Raw genomic sequence first — 24,774 nt, forward strand, 5'->3', positions numbered from 1 at the left:
AGAGAGCTTCTGTGTATGAAGCAGATTGTACTCTGGTATTCTTGAGGGGACAGCGATAGCCAAACTGACAGAAGCCCGTGAGCAGCTGGCTTTCGCACTTCTGAGTGGCTAGGGGAGGCATGCTGACACTGGAGGAAAAAAACCTGCCTGGCCACCCCACATCAAATAGCCTGGGAAACAGTGTCCTAGAATAATGACACACAAAGTGATGGTTTCTGGACTGGTGTTGGTCAGCAGTGTGCCCCAATCTGGGAGAAAGACAGCATAAAAATAAAGTTTAAAAAAATCAATAAAGTAAATAAATTGGTTGTCAAGACATTGGCTGCCAGACGCTAGTACAGATATAAAGAATGAAGTCGAAGGCTTTTATGGCCAGCATCCATAGTTTTTTTGTGGGTTTTTCGAGCTATGTGGCCATGTTCTAGAAGAATCCTGACTGAAAATGCCAGCCACAGATGCTGGCGAAACGTCAGGAATAAACTCTACTAGAACATATCCACATAGCCCGAAAAACCCACAAAAAACAATATAAAGAGTATTCAAAAATTCAAAAAATAGTCAAAAAACTGGTTTGGGGCATGAGGATGAGGAAAATGTTATACTGATGAGAATTTTCAATGTGGGATTTATGGGCTCAACAGACGGGCGGCTAAAAGCCAGCAGTCTTTGGCCCTGGTCGGTGCTGCAGCAGCCGCATGATGTAGCACGGACATGCTCCCTAAAAGAAACCGCTCTAGGCAGATTATTTTTAGGGGTGTTACAGGCAAGCTCATGAGTCATCATGGTGTGCCCTATATGGACAGGTGCACGCCGATAGTAGGGCATTGTGTAAATGCTGAGCCCTACCTAGCCCTACTTTTGGGCCTACGCCAGCGCAAAGCACTCATCTGTACCAACCCATATTCTGTGCAAAATTTTTATGTGGTTAATGTGCAGTAAATAATATTTCTATGTATGTGCTTCAAGCTGTCTGTCAATTTAAGGCTACCCCATGAATTTCATAGGGTTTTCTTAGGCAAGGAATATGATTTTGCCAATTCCTTCCTCTGAAATATAGCTTGCAGCACCTGGTATTCATTGGTGGTCTCCCATTTAAGAACTACCCAGGGCTGGCCTTGCTTAATTAGATGAGATGGGATCTGTCTTTAGAGTATTTTATTGTTAGTTACCCTCAACCCGTCCCCAGCTCATGGTGACCTATGGATGAAACATCTCCAAGACCCCTATCCTCTACCTCCCTGTTCAGGTCCTGTAGACTCAGGCATATGGTCTGTCTGATTGAGTGTAGCCATCTGGCTTGTGGTCTTCCTCTCTTTCTGCTGCCTTCTACTTCCCCCAGCATCATTACCTTTTCTAATGAGTATTTCCTTCTCATGGTGTGCCCAAAGTTCAACAACCTCCATTTAGTCATCCTGGCTTCCAGTGAGAGTTCAGGCTTGATCTATTCTAGAACCCATTTGTTCTTCTTTTTGGCCATCTGTGGTAAGCTCAGACTCTTTTCCAACACATCTCAAATGAGTTGATTCTCTTTCTGTTTGCCTTCTTCACTCTTCAGCTCTCACATTTGTACATGGTGATGGGGAATACAATGGCTTGAATGATCCTAACTTTAGTATTCAGTGTTATGTCTTTGTACTTTAGCATCTTGTCTAGTTCTTTCATAATTGCCCTTACTAATCCAAATCTTCTTTTGGAAGATTTCTTGACGGTAGTCACCACTCTGACCAAATGTTTGATCCCAGGTATGGAAAATCTTTGACTATTTCTATTTTATCATTATCTAGGATGAATTCATGTAGTTCGTCCATGGTTATTTTCCCCCTTAATATTCAGTATTAAGCCTGATTAAAATATTTGGGCCATATTAAATAATAAATATGTACAGAAAATGCTGTTTCCTCCACACAAAAGTAATTTTCTGTGCAAAACAACCATGTGCAAATTTTACACTGTTTACATAGAATCACAGAAGCATAGAGTTGGAAGAGACTACAAGGGCCATCCACTCCAACCCCCTGCCATGCAAGAACTCTCAATTAAAGCATAGCTGACAGATAGCCATCCAGCCTCTATTTAAAGACTTTGAAGGAGGGAGACTCCAACAGACTCCAATGGAGTGTCTTCCACTGTCGAACAGCCCTTACTGTCAAGAAGTTCCTCCTAATGTTGGGGTGGAATCTCTTTTCCTGGATCAGCAGAAAACAAGCTTGCTCCCTCCTCAATATGACATCCCTTCAAATATTTAAACAGGGCTATCATATCACCTCTTAACCTTCTTTTCTCCAGGCTAAACATCCCCAGTTCCCTAAGTCTTTCCTCATAGGGCATGGTTTCCAGACCCTTCACCATTTTAGTCACCCTCCTTTGGAGACGCTCCAGTTTCTCAACATCCTTTTTAAATTGTGGTGCCCAGAACTGGACACAGTATTCCAGGTGGGGCCTGAACAAAGCAGAATAGAGTGGCACTATTACTTCCCTGAATCTAGACACTATACTTTTATTGATGTAGCCTAAAATTGCATTGGCCTTTTTAGCTACTGCATCACACTGTTGACTCATGTTCAACTTGCACCCTTTGGGTTCGGCCGGTCAACCAATTACAAATCCATGTAACGGTTACCTTGTCTAGCCCACATTTTACAAGCTTGTTTGCAAGAATGTCACGGGGAACCTTGTCAAAGGCCTTACTGAAATCAAGATATACTATATCCATAGCATTCCCTTCATCTACCAAGCTGGTAATTTTATCAAAAAAATAGATAAGATTTGTCTGGCATGACTTGTTTCTCTGAAACCCATGTTGACTTTTTGTGATTATGGCATTGCTTTCTAGATGTTCACAGACTCTCTGTTTAATGATCTGCTCCAGAATCTTTCCTGGTATTGATGTCAGACTAACTGGGTGATAATTGTTGGGATCCTCTTTTTTCCCCTTTTTGAAGATAGGGACAATGTTTGCCCTCCTCCAGTCTGCTGGGACTTCTCCTGTTCTCCAGTAGTTCTCAAAGATTATTGCCAATGGCTCTGATATTACATTTGCCAGTTCTTTTAATACTCTTGGATGTAGTTCATCTGGTCCTGGAGACTTAGGGCCTGAACAGACAGGGCAAAATAAAGTTGCTTGGAGTCACTTTGGAGGTATGCCGTTTAAATGACACATACATCTTAAGAGACCAGAAGCTGCACCACACCTGTGCTTCACTCCTTAGGACTGGAGTGTGGTTTTGGCGCAGCTTCTGGCCTCTTAGGATGCATGCATCATTTAAACAGCATACCTCTAAAGTGACCCAAAGCAGCTTTATTTTGGCCTGTTTGGGCCCTTATATTCATAGAATCATAGAATAATAGAGTTGGAAGAGACTACAAGGGCCATCCAGTCCAACCCCCTGCCATGCAGGAAATCTCAATCAAAGCATCCCTGACAGATGGCTATCCAGCCACTGTTTAAAGACCTCCAAGGAAGGAGACTCCACTACTCTCCAAGGGAGTTTGTTCCACTGTCGAACAGCCCTTACTGTCAGGAAGTTCCTCCTAATGTTGAGGTGGAATCTCTTTTACTGGAGCTTACATCTGTTGTTCTGGGTCCTAGTCTCCAGAGCAGCAGGAAACAAGCTTGCTCCCTCCTCAATATGACATCCCTTAAAGTATTTAAACAGGGCTATCATCATATCACCTCTTAACCTTCTCTTCTCCAGGCTAAACATCCCCAGCTCCCTAAGCCATTCCTCATAGGATATGCTTTCCAGACCCTTCACCATTTTAGTCACCCTCCTTTTGACACGCTCGTTTCTCCACATCCTTTTTAAATTGTGGTGCCCAGAAATGGACACATTATTCCAGGTGGGGCCTGACCAGAGCAGAATAGAGTGGTACTATTACTTCCCTTGATCTAGACACTATACTTCTACTATTGCAGCCTAAAATCACTTTGGCCTTGTTAGCTGCCGCATTGCACTGTTAACTCATGTTCAACTTGTGGTCTACTTGAACTCCCAGATCCCTTTCACATGTAGTCTTGTTCAGCCAGGTGTCGCCCATCCTATATCTGTGCATTTCAGTTTCCCGCCCTAAGTGCAGTACCTTACATTTCTCCATGTTGAAATTCATTTTGTTAACCAGGTATTCCTGTACTATCTCTTTACTTATTCTGTGCTGAATTTCCCCTATTCTGTCCTCTGCTCCATTTTCCTCAGGTTGAGTGCCCTTTGCCTTTTCTGAGAAGACTGAAGCAAAAAAGGTGATGAGTAATTCTGCCTTTTCTCTGTCCCCTGTTAGCATTTTGCCATCTTCTCCATACAGTGGCCCTACCGTTTCCTTCTTCCTTTTGCTGTGGACATATCCAAAAAAGCCCTTTTTATTGTTTTTAGTCTCTCTAGCAAGCCTGAGTTCATTCTGCACTTTAGCTTTTCTGACTTTATCCCTACTATTTGTTTGAATTCCTTTTTGGTAATTTCGCCCTTTTTCCATTTCTTATTCATGTTCTGTTTAAATAAAATAAAATAAAACTTTTATTTATATCCCACTCTTCTGTAGCAAGACAATCAGAGCGGCAATTTTCCATTTCAAACTAAGTTCAGTTGAAAGTTCCTTCGTCATCCATCCTGGTTTCTTGAGACACCTCCCATATTTTTTCCTCACTGGAACTGTTTTAAATTGTACCTTCATCTGTTTTGAACTCCCTTCTCTTTTAGTATTCCTGACCACAGGAGCACCCCCAGTATTTCTCCAAGTTTACTAAAATCAGCTCTCCTAAAGTCTAGAATGTGTGTCTGACTATGCCTGGCTTTCCTTTCCACTGTATAACAAACTCTAGGAGAACATAGTCACTTCCACCTAATGATCACACCACTTATACCACGTTAAACAGGTCATTCCTGTTGGTTAGGATCAGATCTAAAATAGCTGACCCCCTTCTTGCCTCTTCCACCTTTTGGACAATTAAATTGTCTTACAGGCAAGTGAGGGATTTGCTAGGCCTTGAGGATTTTGATGAGTTGGAATTCCAGCAAATATCAAATATCAAACATCCAAAATTGTGAAAAGGCTTCAAAAATGACTTTCTTACAGTGGAAAGGCAATTTCTAAAATTACAAGCTGCTTTCTTTGAGAAGAAAATTATTGAAGCATTACATCTCTAGGGATTAGTGGAAAGATACAAACGGAACCAATGGAAACAAATGTTATTACATTTATTTATACCCTGCCTTTTCCTCAAAATTGGTACCTCCTCAAGGGGGCACTGGTCTTTGGCACATGGGGAAGCACATTGCTGTCCCCCACCTTAGACAGCCTGCGAGGTACTGTCCTACAGAACATAATCACCTATTAGAGATTTAATCCTGGGTGTCTCCAGCTGTACTCTATTTTCTTACCCAACTTTTGCCCTCCAAATTTTTGGATTACAATTCTGCAATTCTATGTTCACTGAGGCTTCCATCAGTTCAAGTCCAACACACATTCCTCAACCCTATTTTAGTCATAATACCACACTGTAAGTTGCAATGCCACACTTCAAGGCACTGGGTTTGAGCATATCAGGAAGAGGACTAGCTTCCACAGGAAAGCCTGTAACATTTTGTGAAAAGCATTGTGTTACTTCACAGCAATACCCTTGGATGAAAGGGGACGGCTGCTAATGGCTACAAAGCAAGAGCACTTAATGATCTGTGACTCCAGAGAAGCTCTGTGTCCCTTTTCCAAGTGACCTGGAGAAGTGGCCCACTCTGGCATAGCTCAGAGAGCCAACCATGCTGCCTTTCGTTCAAACAACAGGCAGCTAATTTTAGTAGGCTTCAGCCACTGCTAGGCTGGCCCTGAGCTAGCAGTGTAGTGTAGAAGCCAGCACTGCCATGGGCACCTGTAAGCATCTGAACACAAGCAGACAGGAAAGGACAAGGCCTTGGGCAATAGGAAAATAGCACTGTGTGATGGGGGAGAACATCCACCCCAGCCCTCCAAACTCAGCAGTTAAGCAGCTGGCAGGGCAGTGTGCAATTTAACTCTGAAATATAATTGCTCTCCATGGGCGGGGATGGAAACACAACAGCAGCAGTAGCTGTTCTCAGCTAAGGAGAGTCCACTCCCCACCCACCCCATCCTCTTAGCCATGCAACTACCACCAGCTCCAGCAGCAGGCTGTGCTGTGGGTGGGTAGCATGCAAGGCCTTCCATGCGGACTGCCAGCTGCCCTCTTTCTTGTACGCCTCGCCAGCACCATTGCTTTTGCTGCCAGTATCTTGCATGGGTGATTCATATTCTTCAAAGCTGGGCTGCATGCTTGTGTGTGTGCATGCGCATGTGCACTTTTCCTTCCTCACAGCACAAAGTTTTAGCAAAGGCGGTGCCAGGCCTAGGCCTCTGCTCCAAATCTTCCCATGCTGGGAATGTCCAAAGGGAAGAAGAGCCTGATAAATGATTTTTAGCCTGGCCTTCCTGGAAAGGAGGTGGAAGAGGATGAGACAGCAAGGAGCAAAAGCTTCTGTCCAGACCCCACCCAAGAGCATCTGGATTCTTGCTGACCAGAGAGATTTTCTTAATGCTTATGTCAGCATTCCTCAACCTGCAGCTCTCCAGATGTGTTGGGCTACAATCCCTATCACACTCACTCAGCATGGCTAATGGGGAATGATGGAAACTATAATCCAACACAACTGCAGGGCTCCAGTGCCATGTGAAGGAGGTACAACACTCTCCTAGAAGGAAATGCACCTTTCCACAGCACTCACTAATTTTATTTATACACATAGGTGTGACTACGGAAATTATCAGACTGGGGATGGGTGCAAAACCCGTCCTTATCCTGTCTGTGACAGAGATTGGGCGAAAGACATTCATACATTAATGCTGATCCTGTCAGTAAACTGCCAGTGAAGTGGAATTGCATTAATGTGTTCTTCCGTTAATACAAAATGAAAGGCAAGGATGGAACAATTCCACTTCACTGATGGGACAATGACAGGATCAGCCTGATGTCATGTGAAAGTGTTTTGTTTGATTGTGGTCAATTGCAGTTCAATGATGGGACACTGACAGGATAAGTGTGACGATGTATGAAAATCTTGCGATTGTGCTGTAAGAATTGGAAAAGGATGGGACAAAGACACCTGTCTGTCTGCAAAGATGTTTACTGTTCTGTCTGCTCCTATTTTTTTATTTATACATAAACTGGGCATAATATCACAGCTTGCTTTTCCCAGTAGGCCTCCCATACAAGAAGGAAAGAAAGAAAGGAAAGCAGAATGAAACTCTTGTCTTGGAGGCTGGTTTGGCTTAGCCCAGATGCTCGTAGTTAGCAGGGCAACAGCAATGGGCTAAAACTAGTCCTCTGCTCCAACCAAGGCCCCATAAGGGATGCTGAGGCTCCTCAAAGATGTTGGCTATAAGGCCCCTATAGCCTTACCTAACCCGTGTGTATCCCCCCCCCCCCCCAATTCAATGCTGGTATTTATTTCTTTTCCTACTGAGTGTCCGACTATGACTCTGGAGACCAGAGTTCGGTGCCCAGCTTGGCCATAGAAACCCACTGGGTGGCCTTGGGCAAGCCACACTCTCTCAGCCTCAGGGGATGGCCTTGGCAAGCCTCCTCTGAAGAAATCTTGGCAAGAAGACCCCGTGACAGGTCTGCCTTAGGGTCGCCATAAGCCGGGAAAGGCTGGAAGGCACCGAGGAAGTTGACGGGGGTTGGCCGTGCCCCTCCCCTGGCGCTGAGGAGGGCTCCCTGCCAGGCCGCCCTCCCCCGGTCCAGCCCCGGGCCCAGCTGTTTCCAAGGCCCAGGAGCCCCAGGGCAGGGGCCGGCAAGCGGGAAACGGCCAGGAATTCCGTTCCCATCGCGTCATGGCCGCCCCGCCCCCTCCCCCTCCGACACCAGCAGCAGCAGCAGTAGCCCCTGGGCCAGGAGCAGAGGGGCCGAGCCTTGCAGAGCCTGGGCCAGGAGCAGGGAGACGGGAAGGGAAAGGAAGGCCCTCAGGGGAAGGGCTCAGGCTGGGAAAGAAGGCGGCGGACCCCTCCCCCTTCCCCAGGACCTCTCCTCCAGGTCGGCCTCCTCTCCCTCAAGGCCGCCACTTGGAGCAGGGCTTAGCCTTTCTCTTGGGCTTGGGAGCTTTTCTTCGGGGCCCGGTCCTCCTTGGCCCCCTCCAAGGAGCACCAACAGCCCCGCGGTGGCCCCCTCTCCTCCCCGCTCCCCCGCCCTGCGGCCTTGCCTTCCGCCTCCAGAGCCCCGCCAGGGGGAGGGGGTCTGCCCACACGCAGCCCCTGCACGCCCCCTCCCCCAAACTCTGCCCCGGTCTCCCCCGAGACAGCCCTCCGCTCCCGCCATTCCCCAGCTCGGAGAGAGACTAGAGGAAGGGAGAGAGAAAGAAGGCAGGAAGGAGGGAGGGGGGGGGGGGGGGGGGGGGGGGGGAAGGGAGGCAAGCCGGCTTGCTCCTGAGCCTCTCCGGGGCTGGTGTCTCCGCCCCCGAGGACCACCCAGCTGGGGCTATTTGCGGGGAAAGAGGGTCTTTTCCCGGGGAGGGCATGCCAGCCAGGAGGAGGCCCAGCGCTAGCCCCCCGTTTTCCGCCTCGGCCGAGCCCCATGTCTCTCCTCCTGGCTGGCAGCGGTCGGAGGGCCAGAAGGCAGCTTTCTGCCACGTTCAGCACTTTTGGCGTCTCTCTTGATCCGGGGCAGCCTCGCCGGCATCCCTTGCTGCAGCCAGGGCCACACCTGGGGCCAGCCCCCTCCATCCCCAGCCAGACAGCAGGCAGGCAGGCAGGCAAGCCGGGCCGGGGGAGGCGTGCCGCCTTGGTCCCGCCAGGGATGGAGGTGCCTCCCCCATGACCTTGAGGCGGGGGGAGGGGCTGGTCCGGTGCCCCCTGCCTTTCTCTCTCTGGGGCTGAAGGGCTGCCACCCGACCGACAGCTGCCCTCCGGCTCCGGCGGGCTTCCTGGCATAAAGAAGGCATTGTTCAGCCCCCGGCTGGCTCCCAGGGAAGAGGGGCCGGACTGCCTCTCCACCGCTGCCTCCTCACAAGACCCAACAGGGCTTGGCTTCGGACACTGGCGGGTGGCTCTACCTCCCCCGGTTTTGTTTTCTGCCTCCTGCACCATTCCTCTGAGCAGGTGCAGAGGGCCATTGTTCTTCCAAGGGCCCTCACATCCAGGGCGACCAGGTGGCCTCCTGCCGCAAAGGAGGGCAAGGCACCGCAAAATGGAGGGGCTCCAAGGAAAATGTAGGGACATGATCTAATAATCATCATCCTCATCATCATTTCTTCCACTCCTCTCCCCTTGGATCGAGGTGGTGGGCAAGAACAATCTCTTCTGGCAGGTCATTCCACATTTTAGGGGCGGCTGAAGAAAAAGCTCTTTTTCTACAAACGCTCATCTAGAAAGGCGAATCCATGCTTCTTAGCCATGTTCAAAATGGAGGACATTTTGGAATTCCTCCTGGACAGAGGTTGAAATGTCCAACATGTCCTGGAAAAGGAGAACCTCTGGTCACCCTGGACACATTCAGGATTGAGGGTTTCCCACTAAGCACAGGCTAAGGCTAAACCCACCGCAAATGCCACAGGCGGTGGGGATGTTTGGCTGTTTTGAAAAGGCAGCGAACCATTTCAGAGTTGTTGTCCAAATAACTTGCAAAGCACAACTCCTTAAGGAACTCTAGAGCTACAGAGCCCAGGCCAAAGCTCCTGCAGGTACAAGTCTGGTAAAGGGGAAGAAGCTCTTCCAGAAAGAAGAGGATATCAAGACTGCATCTGCACTGCAGAAATACACTTGTCCCTCCATATTCACAGGAGTCTTGTGCCCCCTAATCCTAATGAATATGGAGGGACAAGTTCACAGAATATGGAAAACCCGCAAATAACAAAAACACAATGTTTTTACCTGAGAGGACACCTCTAGGAATCTCTAGGTCTTCCAGTGCAGACATCTGCCAGACATTGACCAGAGACTTGCCCTGGAGCTGGAGGAGCTACAAAAGCCTAGTAGAGTGTCCTCTTTGGAATCTCTAGGTCTTTCAGTGCAACTTTTAGTTAAAGTGGACCATAGAGGTGCACTGGAGGACCTAGATATTCCTAGAGAACATATTAATCAAATCTGTGAATAATCAAATCTGCAAATATCAAAGCCACAAATATGGAGGGATGAGTGTAATCTGGTTTGATGCCACTTTAACTGCTATGGCTCAATGCTATGGAATCCTGGGAAGTGTCATTTGTTGTGCCGCCATGCCACAACAAACTACAATTCCCAGGATTGCATAGCATTGAACCATGACAGTTAAAAGTAGTGTCAATCTGGATTATTTCTGCAATGCAGATGCAGCGCAAGAGAAAGCCCCATGCTTGCAAGATAAATTTATACCCAAGCTTGCAGGAGGGAGGGGGGATCTCTCTGGCAGCCCTTCCTCTTCAAAGGGTAGCAGAAGGCACATGTGAGGAAGGAGGGGTTGTGGTTGTGTGTCTCCAAGTCACTTTTGACTTATGGCTTTCTTTTGACTTTCTTCAAAGAGATGGAGAGAGTGTGACTTGCCCAAGGTCGCCCAGTAGGGTTTTTATGCTCAATCCCTAGTCCAATGCTCAAATCACTACACCACACTGCTTCTTGCAAGGAGGGAGCAGTTGCCTCTGCTAAAGTAGCTCCTCTTTACAAAGTGTCCTTTTGCCTGGCCGGCATCCACTTTTTATCCTCCTCCTCTGTCTAGTTGGATGGTCTTCAGCAATATTAGCACTGGAAGCAGGTCTGAAAAAACAGAGGCTTTTGGTGTTCAGTTGCAGCAGCATGACTGCAGTAAACAATGCAATCAGACTTGAGCAGGGAAAGCATGGGAGTCTGCTGTAGCTAGCCAACCCAACTGTAGCTGTGTGTGCCTTCCTAGAAGAGGAAAGGCAAACAGCAGCCAATTCCAAAATTCCTCACTGGGGATGTGTGATCAGCAAAACAGAGAAAACAGGGGAGCAAATAACCCTGCCTTGCCAGCAATCCCCAGCAGAGATCTATTATTGCCACCAAAATAGATATAAGAAAAGTGGATGCATTCAGAAAGAAGCCTTCAAGTGGCCTCTAGAAGGTTACAATAAGGTTTTTCATAGAATCATAGTTTTTGTTTACTTATGAAAGGTTTACCTGACCTACTTGTTTCCTATCACAGTGCATATTGTTAGGTTCCAGCGTTTTTTACTGAAACATATTGAAATGTTCTTTTTGTGTGTGTGGTATAGGGATCTATCCCTGTTCTTTCCATGTTATTCCTACCTTTGTATGGTACCAATTTTTCTGTTAAAGAAGTAATGCCCAGGAACGTATTTGAAGGGATGTCATGTTGAGAATGGTGCAAGCTTGTTTTCTGCTACTCCACTGGACACAGAGCAATGGATGCAAACTACAGGAAAGGAAGCTCCACCTAACCATTAGGAAGTGCTTCTGAGGGTAAGAGCTGGTCAACAGTGGAATACACACTGGAGTCGCCTTCTTTGGAGGCTTTTAAACAGAGGCTGTATGGTCTTCTGTTGAGAGTGCTTTGATTGTGTACTCCTGCATGGCAGAATGGGATTGGACTGGCTGGCCCTTGGGGGGGTCTCTTCCAACACTTAAGATTCGATTATTCAGCTTCATTAACTGAGGCACACCTGTTCTCTATGTTTAGAGGCCTGCAATCTTGCTGCACTCCTGCTTTTTCAGAGTCACGTGGCTTCCCCAGTCCCTCTCCCTGACGTCATCTACTGAGAGCCCTTGCAGCCTCCCTTTCTTTCCCATCCTGGGGCCCTCCACATGTCCCAGAATACAAGTCTCACCATCCCTAGCAGATCTAGCCATCAGCCATGCTGGCTGGGGATTGTGAGGTTCTTCATTCAATACATATGGAGAGCATCAGGTTGGGAATGCCTTTCAATCCTGTTTTTCTTTTTCTTTTTGCACAAACACAGAAACACATCCCTCTATGGCTCCAGCTACCATCTGAGTGTTTCTCTAATACAGGGATGGGCGATTTTAACACTTAATACATACTCAAGCTGATGCAGTCTCTTCATGATGCCTGAATTGTATTTCTAAACGCTCAACTGAAGTTTTGAATTACTCCAATGTTAAAAATTGGGGAGCTGAAAGAACATTTCATTGATGAGCCAGAATAATTATGGGGGAATGACCTCATTTTGCAACCCCCCCCCCCCCCCCCCATAGCTACACCTCTGACAGATGCACAACTATATATCTAGAAATTGTGGAGGAGAGTTGGCTTACAACTCCCATCAGCCCTAGGCAGCATTACCAATGGTGAGGGATTATGGCAGCTGTGGTCCAAAAACATTTGAACACCACAAACTGCTCACCAGCCCTGGTATATTTCAGTGTGAGATTCATACAGCAAAGCAAAAGAGACTTGCGGTGGGTTCAAAGGGGTGACTGCAGGCTTAAGGACAACATCCAAAGTACCAGGTAAGAAGCTGCTTGGAGGAAGAGAAACACTTCCCATCTGGGCCCCACATGGAAAGGGGTTTCCTCCCCCACACTCTGAGGGCAAGCTTGGTGAAAGTGCTTATGCTGCCCATGATGTTCCCATGATGCAGGAGAGAACAAAGGAAAGGAAGCTCCCAGAAAAGCCATCCCAATTAGTAGGATGGCAAGCATGGATGGCTGAATTGCAAAAAAGAATGAAGTACCAGGAAAGGTACCAGGGGAGGGGAAGGGAGGGAAATTAGGAGAATGGGGTGGGAGTCTGGAAGCCAAGTCTTATGAGGCATGACTGAGGGAGCTGGATAAGTTTAGCTTGGAGAAGAGAAAACAGGGAAGTGACACGATAGATATCTTTAAATATCTGAAGGGATGTCATGTAGCAGAAGGACCATTGCACAAAAAACACAGCTTGCTTTCAGCTGCTCCAGAAAGTAGAACACAAACCAAATGGATTCAGATTAGAAGAAAAGAGAGCCCACCTAAACATGAGGAAGAACTTATTTACTGTAAGAGCTCTTCCACAATGGAATGGGCTGTCTCAGAGGGTGATCAACTCACCATCTTTCAAAGTCTTTAAACGGTGGTTAGATGGGCATTTTTCAGGAGTGCTCTAGTATTCCTTCATGTTAGGGGACTGAACGAGATGGTTCTTGTGGTTCCTTCTAATTTTAAGGTTTCATGATTCCAAGTGAGGAGAGCCAGTGTGGTGGAGTGGTTGGAACAGCCTCCCCCACCAACCTCAGATGTTTTGAACTACATCTCTTGTCATCCCTGGCCATTTACTATGCTAGCTAATTTACAGGAGCTGTAGTGTAAAACATCTGGGGGATAGTGGGTTGAGAAGGGCTGGGTTACAGTTAAAGACAAAGGCCAAAGAATCACCACTTAATATAACCCACCAGTCATTAAGATCACCAGACCAGTCATACTCTCTTTCACCTTAACAGACTTCATAGGGTTGTTGTGAGGATAAAATGGAGGAAAGGGGGGTGTATCCTGAGCCTGAAACATGGTATAAAGTGGTATTGGTTTGATAGGTAAATAGAATGAGATAGCTAACACAATATTGGAAACATAAATTGTGCTTAAGGTTAGCAGTATGCTAGTAGAACTTGTGCCGAGAGGCTAGATTATGTCATGACATGAATGGCCAGGCCAGTTAGCCTCTCGTGAACCATGGGCAGCTGGGGTAATATTTACTCTTTGAAATCCTATTGGCTCTAGCCTGGAACTCATCTTGGAAAGTACCAGACAAATGCCATATCCTTTGAAGGATGAAACTCAGGTGACTTGAGGGCAGCCTTTGCCCTTGAAACAGTTCATCTAAGGGGCATCTGGCTCTCCTGAGGCTAGATTCCCCTTTGCACTCCCTTCTCCATACACAAGGAGCATTGCCTTGGAAACAAATCCATTAGCACACTCAGAGCACTCAACCCCACCTCTAGCAGCAGACAACTCCAAGAATGACCCCATTTTCTATTTGAGGGATTTTCTCCCACACTGACCTTTCCCTGCCATTTCTTTTCCTCCCTTGCTACCTAAGCTCTTTGATGCTTTTGGTAGGAGTATGTACTTCAATTGCCCATGGCTCAGATCAGCAGTTATCTAGCCTATCCCAAAAATGGTTTATTTCCCCAGGAACTCTGCTGGGTGAGACCCTGCAGGAATTTTACTCAGTTGTTCCCTCGCCATTTTCTCCAATTAGTGGTATAATTTATACGATGCCATCTATGTATATAGTCTTTTACAGTGGGAGGAGAGGACAAGTCTCTGTTCCAAGGAGTTTACAGTCTAAAGCTGGGAAGAAAACTAAAAGGGAAGATTATGGGTACATCCACCTCCTCTGTGTCCTTTGAGATCTCCTCCATCTTTGTAAGTGACCTTTCCTTCCACCTCCGGAGCTTGCCTTTCTGAACATGGAATGTCCCCTGAGTGTGTGTGCCATTTGCAAGGACAGACTCCCACTCTCTTTATGGTTAGTGCATGCAGGCACACAATATGCAGGCTGCCTTTCAGGCCTAAGAAGAGGCCACAAGGCCCAGCTTCGAGCTGGAAACAGAGGGGAGTGTCCTTAAAACGGGAAGGAACTAGGCAAAGAGGAGCAGCTGGAGACCTTCTGCTTCAGAGGGAAGAGGAGGAGGGAAGTCAGCAACAAAGAAGGAGAGGACCTCCTCTGGGTTGTGAAGCTATGGGCTACAGCAATGGGGTGGGGAAGGGAAGGGAGCAGATGCTGCAGCATAAAGCTTACACCAGTTAGACCAGCAAGGGAAGAAAAATTATTGCCATCAAGGTAGAGTGGGATAAAATAATAGAATCATACATTTGGAAGAGACCCCAAGGGCTACCCAGTCCAAGCCCATTCTGCCATGCAGGAAGATACAAAACACTCCTCGTGACAGATGGCAATCCAGCCTCTATTTGAAAACCTCTAAAGAAGGAGACTCCACCACTCTCTGAGGGAATAAATGTTGATAAAGTTTTTGAAAAATGTCCACAAAAGAGCTGTGGCCATTTGTATGGCTCCCCACAAACTAGTCTGAAGCTCATGTAAGGGCTGGCTCATCCTGACACCTTGCAGGTGCTGTTGGACTACAACTCCCATCAGGTCCCAACCAGCATGATGGTCAGGGATCAGTGACTCTGTTGTCAAAACATCTGGGGTGGTATGGGTCTAACGTTACCTGATAAAGATTATCTGTTATTCTGTACAGTACTTTTGTGACCTATGGGCTACTAATGTGGGCAGCCCCAGGAAAAACTATAGTAGCAGAAGTGAAGGACCTGGTTCCACCAGTTGGTTGAAAGAAAATCACTGGGCTAGTTTCTACTTCTGATAAGAAAATATGCCTTTATCAAAGGATCGCTGGGAAAGGGAAAACCCTTTGGCCTTGGCCTGATGCCACGTGCCTGCACCACTTCAGGTGAGGAAGAAATACAGAAATGGCCCCTATACATGGCACTTTCACAAAGATTTTGCCTATGGAGACATAAGAGCTTTCTGCAACCTGAGTGGGAAGAAGAAACCACAACAGTGGTCCAGGAAACAGCATTCCTGGCAGACAGAGAGGGACAGCATGAAGGGCAGGGTGTGGCACAGTTAGTATGAAGGAGACTCAGGAGACTGAAGAAACTATTTGCAGAGAGACAGAGAGATAGAAAGAGCAAGCTGGCAAGCACTAACCCTGCACATGTCAGTGAAGATGGAGGGAGTGAACAGCAGTAATTCAAGGTAAATGAAACCCTCAATAACAATCATCTCTAAGTTTAAATTGTGAGTCAGTACTCTTTTTTTAAAAAAATGTAGAAGTCTAAGCACACTATGGGATTGGTCTCCAAAATATATAAAACACGGGTCCTGGAGGTTTTTAAAAAGAGGAACCAAGTTCAATGAGGTGCCCCAGAGCATACTACGACACCCAGTGATGGCCAGTCATATATGTAAGACACATTGAGTACAAAGTGTTTTCTGTTGTTCCTTAACTTGTTCATATGCAGATGGAAGACACTGAAGCTGAAAGACAGTGACTTAGGTCTCTTTCACATGACACAGTTACACCACTTTGATACTCGTTCAACTGCCAAGAGTTCATCCTATAGCATCTTGGGATCTGCACCTTCGAAAGATATTTAAAATTCTCCAAGAGAGAACTTTTTCTCCAAATTGAAAATCCCATGCAGCCATGGCCATCAAAGCACTATCAAAGTGCTATGACTGTCTAGTGTGTAAGATACTCATGTCAGGGCTGTCTGACAGAAGGCATAGGTTGATAATGATCTGGACCCAGGTCTAAACATGACAGAGAACTGCCATTGCATAATGGGTACCTCACTGACTGCTCTATAGCAGTGGTGCGAATTCATGTCATTACAAGATGAGGGAACAAATGTTTTCTGGCAAATGTGGTCCTGCTAACTTGAACATCACGAGAACCTCTCCATTCAATACTGCGTCTCAACAAAAGAAAGAGGTTCACCCACAGAACTACTTGGGAATCACCCGCAACGTCTGTGCTAGAGCTGCAAAGCCCTTCATCATTTGCCACTAAATCTCAAAAGCATGACCAAAGGAAGGAAGAGAATGCAGCCAGACTCCCTGAACCTTTTGCTCACAGTGTGAACCTCCATTAGGCAGAAAGAGGCACAAGGAGGCCTCCTCATCACACACCCACAGCCCTGCTCCCCTCCCAGTACTAGCTGGCTCTGGAAATGGGAGCACATGCCTATTGTTTGGGAGGCTTTGTAGGAGACGACTCCCCCTTTCATCCCCCTCCCTCCCTCCCTCCCTCCCTGGCAGCCTTCAAGCCCAGGTTCTTCTATGCAGAGATGGAAGGAAGGAAGGAAGGAAGGAAGGAGAAAGAGAGGGAGGGAGGGAAGATAAGAAGGAAGGCGGGTAGGCTGGCTGGCTGAGGTTGAAATATCTGTGGAAAGCCTGGCCTCAACGAAGGGCTGGGGAAGGGGACAGGTCTTGGCCCCATGGAGCCTCCAAGGAGAAAGGAGGGCCCCTCTGGCCACAGACCCAGGCCACCCTCCTCTTTCATTCTCTGCGTCCAGTGAAAGGATGCGGCACTTAATGGCCTTCCTCTGCTGGAGCTGGGATGGCTGCCTCCTCCTCCTCCTCCTCCTGGCAGCCCACCCGCCCCTCCTCCCCTCCAGCCTCCAGACCCCCGCCTCCTCCTCCTCCTGCTTCTTCCACCGGCCCCACCTTCCTTTGTGTGGCGCGTCTCTATCAGATAACTTTCCACACACACCCCCCCCCCGAAAAAACCCCGGACGGGCGCTGAGGGGAAGCGGGGCTCCCAGAAGATCGGGGCCCACCCGAGAGCCAAGGGGGCCCAAGGCGGGAGGCGGGCTGCTGGGAAGGAAGGAGCAGGTGGAAGGGACGGCGGGAACCGCATCCCAGGCTGGGGCCGGGGAAGAGAGGAGGGGGCGCCCCGGGGGTTATTTTAAAGGGGGGGGGGAGAAGGGGCTCCTCCATTTTGTCTAAGAAGCCCGAATGTACACGTACGGGAGTGTTTTTAGCTGCCCCCAACAAGAGGGGTTCCTGTGGGAGGGGGCGTCGCGTGGTTCCAGGGTACAAAAAGGGGCGGCCAGACAAGGGAGCAGCCACCTCAGCAGCCCCCCCCCCCCCGAAAGCGGCCCGCCCCCAAGACACCCCCCCCCCCCCCCCCCGACCTGGCCCGCTTGCCATTGCACCATTTTGGGCAGCCGCTGCTAATGGCCCCGCTCTTCCCCTCCCTCCCAGTCCCAGGTTGGGGGGGCATCTAGGGGGCAGAAGTGCCCCCCTTCCTCGGGCAGAGGGAGCCCAGGTGCCCTCCTCACTACAAAGGAGGACCAGGCACCGCCAAAATGGAGAAGAAGCCTGGAGGGGGGAAATGTAAGGACAGGGCCAAAGAAGAGCGGTTTCCACCCCCTCCGACTCCGAGGGATGTGCTGAGGGCGGGGGGCACTGGGGAGTTCGTCCTCCTGGCAGGGGAGGGGGGGCAGGGGCAGGGGGCCCGTCCGGGGAAAGGGCCACGGAGGAGCCCAAAGCAAAACTCCAAACACTTCATAGACATTTAAATCTCTGCTTCTGAGCTCTGCTCCAAATGGGAGGACCTTTCGGGGTTCCTCCTGGGCAGAAGGAGGCCGGGAGGGGGGCTGGAAAAGCAGGGCGTGCCTGGAGGGGAGGGGGCGAAAGAAAGAAAGAAAGAAAGAAGACCCCTTGCAAGCGGGCGAGCAGCCACCGCCCACCCCCACCCCCCCCCCCCCCGGCACAAAGCAGTGGCAGTGTCGGCCTCCGCCGCCCCCTCCCCAGCCCCTCCGCCGGGACAAAGAGAGGGGGGGGCATCCCCTTGCCTTCCTTCCTTACCAGTCGGTGGGGCTGTCTTCCCCGATCACCTCCTGGTAGGAGGCCAGGAGCTCCAGGCGGTTGGCACTGAAGCTGACGCCAGCCATGCCGGCGGAGGGGATGCAGCAGCAGGAGGAGGAGGAGGATGCGGAGGAGGGGGATGCTGCTGCTGCTGCTAAGGATGCTACTACTGCTGCTGCTGCTGCAAGGGGAAGGGGAGAAGGAGGAAGGCCACCGCTCGCCAGCCTCCAGGAGACACTGCAGCAGCAGCAGCAGCAGCAGCAGCGGTGGCGGGCGAGGGAGGGCCAGGAGGCTCAAGCTCCGCCTGCCACCAAAGCCGGTCCTAGCGCCAGCCGTCCTCCCAAGCCTGGACTCCCTTCCCTCCCTCCCTCCCACCCCCTCCAGCCCCCTATTTGTCCAATGGGGACGGGGGGGGGCTGGCTGGGACCATCAGCCATCTTGCGACGCAGCACTCTGCAGGCGCCTGGAGAAGCAGGCGTCAGGGGAGGGGGCCAGCCGTCCTCCTTTCCCAGGCCACGTCCTCCACTTTGAGCCCCCTTTCTGCCCAGGAGGAATCCCGAGACACCCTCCACTTGGAGCATGACTAAGAAGCAGGGGGGAGGAGGTTCTCTTTGGTCATGTCTCCAGGGTTGGTTTATTTTTTAATGGTCCTCCATTTTGCAGTGTCTTGTCCTCCTTTGCTGTTAGGGCACCCAAAATGTCCAAATTGGAGAGCAGGACTGAGGAAACAGGGATTTAGAGTGATAAGGAGTGGTTTTAGCTTTATACTTTGTCTCCTTTTGTCTTCAGTGTCCCTTCATTTTGCAGTCAGGGTGGCCAGCCGTACTCTTTTTCCAGGACATGACCTGCATTTCCGCCTTCTGTCCAGGAGGAATCCAAAATGTCCTCCATTTGGAGCATGACTACGAAGCATGAATTTCTATTGATACGAGTGTGTTTAGCTTTAATTTTGGTCACGTCCTCCGTTTGCATGTCCTCATCTTGTGATGCCTTCTCCTCTTTTGCAGTGACCCTGGGCAAGTGGAGGAGGACCATCAGCATACCAATGAGGGAACAACCAAACCCCTAGAAAGTTAGGGCTAAACCTTGCTTGCCACTAGGTTTAAATTTTTCAAAAATCGAAAGAGGCCAAGGGGCTAATGTCAGCCCCTCTCAAGGAAGCCTCTCTTTCTTCTCTGTCTCTTGCAGGCCCAGGGTCTGTCTTTTCCAGGACATGTCCTGCATTTCTGCCTTCTGTCCAGGAGGAATTCCAAAACATCCTCCATTTGGAGCATGACTGAGAAGCATGGATTTATATTTCTTAGTGTGTTTAGTTTTTCTTTGGTCATGTCTCCAGGGTTTTTTCCAAGGTCCTCCATTTTGCAGTGTCTTGTCCTCCTTTGCAGTTAGGGCATCTGGTCACTCTGCACAGGCCCTTGTAACACCTTTGAGAGTAACTCATCCTTGTGGAGAAATCAGTGAAGAAGCTCTCAGCCAGGGGAGCCTGGAAATGATCAAAAGCCACTTTCCGTTAAAAAGATATGTTACGTGATCAAGCCCAATAGGTGCAGAAAGGGCCATCAAAACTCCATCCATACACATACTAGGCACCACTGAGCCTATTCAGGATTTGTCTTGCATTTTCTCACTCAGAAGTTTTGGGTGTAATATATAAAGCAACCAATGAGTTACCTGCTGGCCATCCCTTTTTTGTTACTAGCACTCCTGGTAGCTACATAATAATCAGAGCCTAGCTTTGAATGATCAACGATGTACTCAGTAGCAAATACAGAAGTGCTTATCATCAGCAAGAGTGGCATCATCGTATCACCTAAAATCCTCTTTGGAACAAGACTCCCACGGTTTGTTTCAGCCTTCCTCAAACTCAACTCTGCTATTAGGAATCAGAAAGGATTTCAGATTCCTACCTTTCTCTGCAGTCAATTTCACAGAAGACCTTGAAGTCACATACAGGCTCACTCCCACTGTGTGGGCAGCAGCTGGGTTCTCATGGCACCTTGTGAAGTAGGTGCCAACATTCGTCAAGTGTGAGGGTGTTCAAATTTTTCCTCCTCAGGCACCTGGCTGTCCCAGTCAAAACTCATGAGATTTTCAACAGCAATGCACTCATCAGTCTGAGCAACTGCAGAGGTGACCTAAGTGGGAGAGAAACTGTGGGGAGGGGGCAATAATCCTCCTGCTTCACAGACTGTCTATTTGATACATCTCAAACTCAATGGTCAGAGACCTAAAAAAATGTTGCCGGATACCTTCAAAACTACCCAAGATCTCCATTAGAGCTTGGAAATGTTGCTGTGTGCCTTCCAGTCATTTCTGACTTATGGAGACACACTGACCCTGAGGCAAACCTATAATGCAGTTTTCCTGGCAAGATTTGTTCAGACGTTTGCCATTGCCTTCCCCTGAGGCTGAGAGCATGTGACTTTCCCAACATCACTCAGCGTGTTTAATGGCTAAGCGGGAAATCAAACCCTGTTCTCCAGAATCATAGTCCAACATTCAAACCACTACACCACACTGGAAATAATAATAATAATTATTAAATATTCTTTTAAATGACAATTCCCAGAAACCTCCATACAGCATGTCCTGTGGCTGGGGGATTCTGGGAATTATAGTCCACAAGGTAGCACTTGCCAGCTCTGCACCCTGCCCTGAGACCTCCCCACACCCAAGCAACAATTTATGAATGGGGTCTGGCTGGGAATCCCATCCAACCTAAGCTCTGTTTATAGACTATCATCTAATTATTTTCCTTGTGATTATTCCCCCAAAGAATTCATCTACTCTGTGGCTGTCATGATGCTTTGGCTGCCTGAGGCAGGAGGACTCTACTACTTAAAACGGACACAGGACATCCTGGAGGGAGAACTCTCCCAGGATGGAGTATCAAGTGACCAAAAAGATTCTATTATGACAGGACTAAAGCAACCTCCATCCTAATATTATGCCCTTTGCACAAAAAATCAAAACCAGCACAAACTAGGTTACAATAGCAAAAAAGTGCAAAGAGCAAGGAAAGCTCTTTTGCCAAACATAGGATCAGTAATAACCACCAAAGCAGAAGTTAGAATAAGAGCCAGCCACAGAAATGAGCCACTAAGGGGCCAGTACAACAGAAGCATTAAGGTAAGTGCTAAGAAGAAGGAAGCACATGCAAGACTTAAGTTGTAAAGAGCTGCACGCAAATTATTTTAAAAAATAAATAGGAAGAAGAAACTATGCCTGAATTCAGAGGAGGAAAGGGGCATGGGGAAGGGAAGTAGCCCTGTGGCTATTTGCTTGACAAGAAGGTAAGTGTGTCTGAATTGGTGCCACTTCCCATCACTGCACTTTGAGGCAAGTGTATACTGTACTAGCTTAGAAGGTGCAATTTTCTTGAGAATATGTCATTAACTTTGTAACTTTGTACACAGGTACGATTTTGCCAATACACTATTATCTTCCTCCATTTAATCCCAACGTGTTTTATCATTTCCAATATTTCCATGAAAGATCACAGTGCACTAATATGCTGAACGTGTTGCATGAGATAGGTGGTTTTTCATTAAATGTGACCAAGATAGGTGTAATGAAGCTGAACTCTTGACCATGTGTAATAACAAGATGTCCTTCATGCTTGATGTTCAGCTAAGCCATTGCACTTAACTGCCCTGCACCAGTACTGCCAAAGATCTTCTTCAACTTTGCCAATAACAGACGTATTAAGGCCCCGAGCCATGGATCTGACATTTCCATAAAATCACCCCTTTTGATTTTTCACTCTGAGCATGATGAAAGGGATCTGGTTGGATAGAAACCAATAGAAGCAATAGGTGTCAAAGTGCACCATATTATAGTCCCACCTGTAGTTTGCGGCCAATTTCTTCACCTCTAATATCCCATACAACACCCTGTATAGGCTCAGCAATAACCACAGCGCACAAAAGTGAGAAAGGATTAAAAGACATATTTTATTAGGCACTGAAGGAAGTCATCACTGCAGTGAAAGAATTACAGACTCCCAGCCAGACAGGATGGTTCTGGGAAACACACTTTGATCATAACAGAAATAATGACTCTTTGGTAAGGATGCTTTGGGGTCAGTTCTGGCCCAGGGGTTGTGAGCTACTGGCAGATGCACACTGTGTACTGGGGAATGATTGCATCTTCATGTCACTGTGAGGGAGAAGCAGTTTTGGCTGATGAGAAGAAGCTGGCACTGGCAATGCCTCTGTTCTCCATGGCATTTTAGCATCATTTTTACTTGGCCTGTTGCAACATGCAGCACAGTGCTTTTACCCTAGCAACAGGTAATTTCTCCCTGGGGTTGGGGTCTTCTTAGTCTGTAAACGCTATTGTTACCAAAGTAGAAGTCTTGGAGAAAACTTTGTGTTTCATTGAAAGACTTTGTAAAAAGCAATTTTGCTAGTATGTTTGGAGTGGGCTCCTGCTAAATGTGAAAATATGAACAAAAGGCAAGAGAGACTGGTGCACCACTGATCCAGTCTGGATTGCAGGAATGTTTTGCAATGCTTTCTTGAGTAGCTGCATTGCAAAGGACACAGGGAGCAGCAAGAACAAGCTGTACTCTGACAGATTTTAGGAAAAGCTGTTGTCCCCCAAGGACTTCACAGCAAGCATTCACACACACTGGAGATAATGAAAACTAGGGAAGGCCAGGTATCTTCAGAACAGTACTAACATTTGGGATTGTTCCACTAGGGAGTAAAATTCCTAGGCCTCTCCCTTCTTTGGCTGCAGCTGGCACAAGAACAACAGAGGTATGGGCAAGTCCTTCTCACTAATGACACTATGGCTTCCCAGCATGGGAGGATTTGCTAGTGATCCTGCCCCATCACTGAGTGACCATGTAGAATAGAATTCTATGTTTAAAAAAGTAAAGAAAGATAAAGACAGGCAATGGTCTCAATCCATGTAACTGAATCCTCCTCAAGTACAACCGTGTTGTATCCGCAGTGGGAATGATTGTCTAGTGAGGGGTCTGGGCCCACTGTGGTCTCTCTCTCTCAAGATGAGGTGTGGGGAAGGAAGGATGCAGGGCTAGGGCAGGCAGCACTTGGGCAGTCAGGTTTTCTCCTCTCCAATCCATTTCCATCTCTCTCAAACATGGGAAAAAGCATGGCTCTTGCACAGGGGCTTGTCCTTTTTGGAGTAGAAAGTCTTTCCTTCCAAGTTGATTTGGCAGATCTGCAGATAAAAGAAGCAACTCAGTGAAACCAATCATTCTGCCCCCCCCCCCATTTCACCCCCTCATTCATTCACAAGGACAAAAGGGAAGGGCAATGCCACAGAAGCTGCCCAGTGTCTGCCAATGCACAGTTTCACACTGACATCTGTTGCCTGCTAAGATTTATTTGTCAGCCTCAGCGGGAGGCACCAACTTTGTTTGCCACAAGGCTATGAAAGAAACCTGGATGGGATAAACCAAGCGGTTCTATTCACTATGCCACCAGCAGAAGAGTCTTTGCTTGATAACAAGCTTTATGCTAGCAAATGTTGCCCCTGCCTGGGAGCACCATCTTGAGCCCCTTTATCACAAATTGTCCCTGAAGTGTAACAGAGCAAGATTCATATAGAGCTGAATTAAGACTTGCAAGCATGGATGTGTGTATGCGTGTACGCATGCTCACCGCACAGACGAAACAAGTGTCATGCCAGCTGAAGCCCAGTGCCTCAAGGAAGCGATCACCAGCATCTATCTTGAAGTCACAACCACGGCACTTGGTTCCAAACATCTTCTCATAGTCTGAGGGGTGGAGGGAACAAAGAAAAAGAGACATTATGCTTGGACCAAAACAATCAGCAGGGCATGCATTCTCAGAACAAAAATCTTGCTTGAAGGACCATATGAGAATCATAGAGATGGAAGAAACCACAAGGGCCATCCAGTCCAACCCCTGCCATGCAGGAAGACACAACCAAAGCACCCCCAACAGATGGACATCCAGCCCCTGTTTATAAACCTTCAAAGGAGGAAACTTCACCACATTCTGAGGCAGCATATTCTGCTGTTGAACAGCTCTTACCATCACAAAGTTATTTTAGGCTACTCTTTTCTTTTAGCGTGAATCCACTGATCTGTGTCCTAGTCTGCATCTCCACTGCAGAAATAATCCAGTTTGATACCACTTTCATTGCCATGGTTCAATGCTATGGAATTAAGGGAACTGTAGTTTTGTGAGACATTTAGCTTTCTCTGTAAGAGAACTCTGGTGCTAAAACAAATTACAGATCCCAGAATTCCATAGCACTGAGCCATAGCAGTTAAGGTTGTGTCAAACTTGATTATTTCTGTAGTGCAGATGCAGCCCTAGTGTCTGGAGTAGCAGAAATCAAGCTTGCTCCATCCTCTATATGACATCCCTTCAAAAATTTAGACATAGCTGGGGCGAAGCAGACGGGCAGGACGGAGAGGCTAGAAGCTGCTCCCAGCCCAATTGCCCTGGGACCATGGTGAACACACGCTGTGGCCCTAAGGGCACCTCCTC

General features: G+C 48.0%; 2 protein-coding genes across 6 annotated transcripts in view; both read right to left on the reverse strand.

Annotated features, from left to right (window-relative positions):
- Window positions 1-18,566, reverse strand: part of DBN1 (drebrin 1) — a 59,989-nt gene extending 41,423 nt beyond the window's left edge. For 4 of the 5 annotated variants that reach the window (XM_042451817.1, XM_042451815.1, XM_042451816.1 and 1 more), the window contains exon 1: window positions 18,284-18,470. In XM_042451817.1, coding sequence (XP_042307751.1) covers window positions 18,284-18,369 — 86 coding nt within the window. In that variant the 5' untranslated portion in view covers window positions 18,370-18,470. Of the gene's footprint in view, window positions 1-18,283 lie in introns of all 5 variants that reach the window. The other variant, XM_042451818.1, reaches the window with a different exon arrangement.
- A 3,650-nt stretch (window positions 18,567-22,216) lies between these two features.
- PDLIM7 (PDZ and LIM domain 7) overlaps window positions 22,217-24,774 on the reverse strand; it is a 58,965-nt gene continuing 56,407 nt past the window's right edge. The window contains exons 10-11 of the mRNA XM_042451825.1: window positions 23,917-24,032; window positions 22,217-23,473 (exon numbers count right to left, since the gene is read on the reverse strand). Coding sequence (XP_042307759.1) covers window positions 23,387-23,473; window positions 23,917-24,032 — 203 coding nt within the window. The 3' untranslated portion in view covers window positions 22,217-23,386. The remainder of the gene's footprint in view (window positions 23,474-23,916; window positions 24,033-24,774) is intronic.

The sequence above is a fragment of the Sceloporus undulatus genome, chromosome 2, assembly GCF_019175285.1.
Source record: "Sceloporus undulatus isolate JIND9_A2432 ecotype Alabama chromosome 2, SceUnd_v1.1, whole genome shotgun sequence".
NCBI lineage: Eukaryota > Metazoa > Chordata > Lepidosauria > Squamata > Phrynosomatidae > Sceloporus > Sceloporus undulatus.